Raw genomic sequence first — 4,760 nt, 5'->3', positions numbered from 1 at the left:
ACACTATGTATAACTTTAATTTATGAGTGAAATCGTCGATTACAAACACTGCGAAAATTTTCCGAGATGCTCTAGGAAGTTTCCATCAATTTAGAACTAAGCTTGAAGTTTTTCGGGATAATAAAATAATTTTAAGCTTAATAATTAATGTATTAATTTTATTTGAATTGTGATTAGTATTTATTTGGAAAAAAATGAAGTTGTTAATAATTTACTAAAATATTTTATAGTATTAAATGAAATAATATTTAAAATTTCAATTGATATAATTTATAAATATAAAATTAAATATTTTTGATGTAAACATAATAATTAATTCATATTAAAAAATATATAAATTTATTACTAACTATTTAATTAGAAATTAGAGATTAGATAATTAGAGATTAGAGAGGAAAGCTAACATTAAAAATAGTTGTAATTAGGTGAAAATTAAATTAGCCAATATTTAATAGTTTAAATTTTTAATAGTTCATAAATATAAATGAGTAAGCGTTTTTCTTGTAAATAATTTTAAATAAGTTATTTAAATAATTACTCAAATACTAAAAATGTATTAGTTAAGAAACTTAAATATTTTTGATGAAAAAATAATAATTAATTCATATTAAAAAGAATACATAAATTTATTATAAACTATTTAGTTAGAGATTAGAGAGGAATGTTAACACTATAAATAGTTGTAATTAAAAAGAATACATAAATTTATTATAAACTATTTAGTTAGAGATTAGAGAGGAATGTTAACACTATAAATAGTTGTAATTAGGTGAAAAACTAAATTATATATCCAATATTTAATAGCTTAAATTTTTAATATTTCATAAATACAAGTTAGTAAGCATTTTTCTTTTAAATAAGTTATTTAAATAACTCAAATACTAAAAAATGTATTAGTGAAGACACTCTAAAAAAATTAGTACTAGGCCTAAAAAGAGCACAGCCCATGGGCCAAAGTCACAACTGTTTGGAAGCTAACCATTTAATGATATTAATTATTGACCTTTTATTAAAAATATATTGGTTTGAAAAAAATAGATAAAAAACGTGGTGTAATTGTAATTAGTGTGTAACGTTAAACAGTGATAAAGTTAAGAAATCTAGTAATCCGTCAATGTTTGTTCAATGAACGGTCGGATTAAAAGGACCAGAGTATTTTGGTGTTCTTATTACATCGGTATCAAGATCCTTATTATAAAGACCTCAAAACAATAATATGTATTTATGGAATATATTAATTAATTACATTACATTGTATGAAAAATCCTCGGCTTTGGTGGGAGTTATCTTGTCGCATACAATAGAACGGTTGTCTTCTAGCATGTTGGGAGGTCTGCCGGAGGAGGAAGAACCGATTGCTCGATTGACTTCCCATTTTCGACCACAAACGCCATCTTTAATCCCCACATGGTATGAAGTTCTAGATGGCAATGCATGAACCACACTCCTATATATATTGAGATATATAAATGTTAAAACAATACCATGATTGTACAAATTTAAATAAATACCCCGCGGAAACTCATAATTCTGTGGTAGAGTTCATAAACTCATTTCCTCAAGTAGGCTTGTGTTCGGAAAAAAACAAGTTTGAATGAATACCTGGATTATCGGCCCTAAACCTAATAGCAGCCCACCCGCCGGTGGGGACCCCAATTGTGTTTCTCTCGGGAGGATCGACCAAGTTGAACTTGGCCGGATCTTTCTTGGCGTCAAAGTTTCCTATGCCAGACCCGACCACAAAGAAATTGAAACCATGAAGGTGGAAAGGGTGAGATTCGACCGTGAGAAGATTAGTGTCTTGCAAAACCAGCTCAACCGTTGAATTGAAAGCCAATTTGCTAAGCCTCGTCCCGAGTGATGTACCGAGGTTCGCTGTAAGTGGCGCACCCGTGTAGTTAAATGTCGTCTGGGGCTTGTCGGGAAAATCGGTTCTATAAACTCCCGGTGTATTGAAGTAATGAGCTTGCAATAGGCCAATCTTGGGCATCACAAATGTTACGTTGTTCAACGAAGCAGTTAGTTGAGTTCCGTTTTGACAAGTCGTGCATGCGTTGATCCCCAAGCCGATAGTATAGAAGAGATGTCGATCAATGGTCAATGGAACATTTGCCGGATATTGAGGAGTGTTTAGGCTCTTGAGTTTTCCGTTATAGCTTAAAGCAAAATCGGTATTGTTTTGAGCCGGCAATTGGGGGAAGATGGGCAAGACCGTGTTTGGCACTCCTTTGTACTGTAAAATGGCTGCGGCGGTCTTGTTATCTACTGTGACTGGTGCGTCCATGAAAGCCCTAGCGCCGATAAAGTAACGGTTCGGTGCCTGATCGGCTGTAACGAGAACATTTGTGGTTTGACCCGGAGCGATTAGTATGGCATTGGTTATGAAAGGCTTGGTATAAACCGCGTCTATTTCAACGACGGTCATGTTGTGGCCAGCTATGGCAAAGAATAACTCGTCATTCAGTGCAGCGTTGATAATCCTCAGTAGGTAAGTTTTCCCTTGTTCAACCTCCAAGGCGTATGTGTCTATCACAAATTTGTGAGGGAAAGTGTTACTGATGTCATGTTTTTCTTAAACCACGACAATTAATTCGTAAACAACAAAAGTACAAGTATTCTTACTTTTATCGGAACATGGAAACAGTGGACCAGGTTTCCCGTTGATCGTATGAGCATCGGAGGGTGGTGGCGGCAATCCCAACTTGTTACCTTGGTTAACAAGTGTTTCCACATCTTGATTCCACCATTCTCCTGCACATGATTATCAAACAAAGCCAGACTTTTAATCTATTTAATTAGTTTGCATGCATGGGATAAATATATATATTTAAGGTTGTGAAAAATGAACTAGTATTGACCTAGAATTAGGGTTTGTTCAAGATATGGTTGAGGGAAAGGAAATTGAGTTCCTTGTTTAGGCATGATAACAATAGCCCCATAAACGGTTGCCCTTAGCCACAAAATGTGTGCATGCCACCATAAGGTCCCTCTTTGACCTGTAATCGTAATATTGTAAACATAGTTGTTTCCCGTCTTAATGGGACACTGAGTTATATAAGCCGGTCCGTCTGCCCAACCATTGCGGAATTGTTTCAAACCATGCCTGACCATTCCATCAATCAATCGAAAATTAAAATAGGCTAGCAAAATTTATGTTTTAAAAAGAATGATCGATTATAGGAAAATGTGACTTATTCACATATGATACAGCTGCCTCTTTTCTTTTAAATGTGAACACTTAAAATATACCATTAAACTTATAAGCTAATTATTAATTTTAATGTTAATATTATATTATTTGTTACAACAAATTAAAAAAAATTGCATAGATATTTCCCAAAACTATCAATACTTAACCACGGGACCAGGACCAGGGTATAATGATGATGAGTTACCAATGAATGGACATATTGTATTGAGCATGATTGGTGACATTGACAAGAAGTTGATCTCCATCTCTAACATAAATAGTTGGCCCTGGAAACAACCCGTTGACTGTGACAATAGGTTTAGAATTACACAACCTGCTCACATTCTTCACTTGTATCTGCAAACCCATTTCATAATAATAATAACATGGTTAATAAAAACATGTAAAGAAAAGGGAGAAATATATAAATGTAGAGATGAACCCTAACATCAAATTGGTATGTCTTTACTGCGGCGAAAGTGGGGTGGCAGAGGAAGATGAGGAAAAGAAGGCAGGAAAAGAGATGTCCTTCTAACCATGTACAGCTCTTGGGCTCCATTAATTCTTGACTGGTTTAGAGTTGCTGGAGAGAGCTGAGAGTTGATGGTGAGGACAAGAGGTGCAATGGGTTTTATAAAGGCAATTGATTAGGATCATGATCATATGATGAATTATGGTAGGTTGGGACTCGATCAATGGTCGAAAAGGATGTAAAGTTTTGGAGAAAGCTTAGAAGCAACTGTTAATGGGGGAAGTTGAGACATCAAATTAAGGTTTGTTAATGAAAAATAGGTATTTCCTCCCTTCCTCTTTTGAACCGAAAAAAGAGTGCCTTGAAACATGTCAATATTGTTTTTAAAGGAATATTATTTTGCATTCATCACATTATTGTAACAAATGTAATAACGACAAATCAATAGGATATTTCTTGTGTACATACTGTCATCGATCAAGATTCCACCACTAATGGCACACCAACCAAAGAAATGCATCTTAGAAGAGATCATCCTCCTCCTCGTTAGAGAATGATTAATGATTGTGTTTGACACTAACTTGTCAAGATTATTCCATTTCATCTAGTCGTAAATATCATTTGTCATGGCATTTTTGCAAGACAATCATGGAAATTGTTTAACATTTGAGTCTTACCACCATTGGGGTTTGAATGTGAATTTATTATTGTGCAAGTATTGTGTCTCGATGATTATGTCAATTTGTATTTGATTGGTCAACATCATTAATTTTCTTTTGCTTGAAACTTTTTCCTATTTTCTGGACAAACATTTGGGGTTTAAGATTTATAGTGTTAGAGTTTGTGGCCCGAATTCTTGTTGGGTCAGCGGGCTTTACCCGCACTGTATGGACCTGTAGTCTTAATGGGTCTGATCCCTTTTAATTTACATCATATTCTAGGGTTAGACAATATATAGAGTATGCGGCCGTCTTTTCTCTCATTCAGTTCATTACGTTGTTCACCAAAATTTGTACAATCTTCGATATAGTGAAACTTCTCTTATGCCCGTGGTTTTTCACCCGTAAAGGGTTTTCCACGTAATCTTGGTGTTCGTTT

At 34.3% G+C, this 4,760-nt stretch overlaps 1 protein-coding gene across 1 annotated transcript; it reads right to left on the bottom strand.

Moving 5' to 3' along the window:
• Positions 1 to 1,099: 1,099 nt before the first annotated feature.
• LOC124937971 (laccase-11-like) lies at positions 1,100 to 3,800 on the bottom strand. The gene is made up of 6 exons (XM_047478316.1): positions 3,639 to 3,800; positions 3,396 to 3,547; positions 2,859 to 3,103; positions 2,623 to 2,751; positions 1,603 to 2,526; positions 1,100 to 1,447 (listed from the first exon to the last, which is right to left on the bottom strand). The coding sequence occupies exons 1-6, from the start codon at positions 3,747 to 3,749 to the stop codon at positions 1,317 to 1,319; spliced, it is 1,692 nt and encodes a 563-aa protein (XP_047334272.1). The 5' UTR covers positions 3,750 to 3,800; the 3' UTR covers positions 1,100 to 1,316.
• Between the last annotated feature and the right edge of the window lie 960 nt (positions 3,801 to 4,760).

The sequence above is a fragment of the Impatiens glandulifera genome, chromosome 5 (genome assembly GCF_907164915.1).
Source record: "Impatiens glandulifera chromosome 5, dImpGla2.1, whole genome shotgun sequence".
Classification (NCBI taxonomy): Eukaryota; Viridiplantae; Streptophyta; class Magnoliopsida; order Ericales; family Balsaminaceae; genus Impatiens; species Impatiens glandulifera.
The sequence above is the reverse complement of the archived record's forward strand: the minus strand, read 5'-3'. Positions and strand labels throughout refer to the sequence as shown.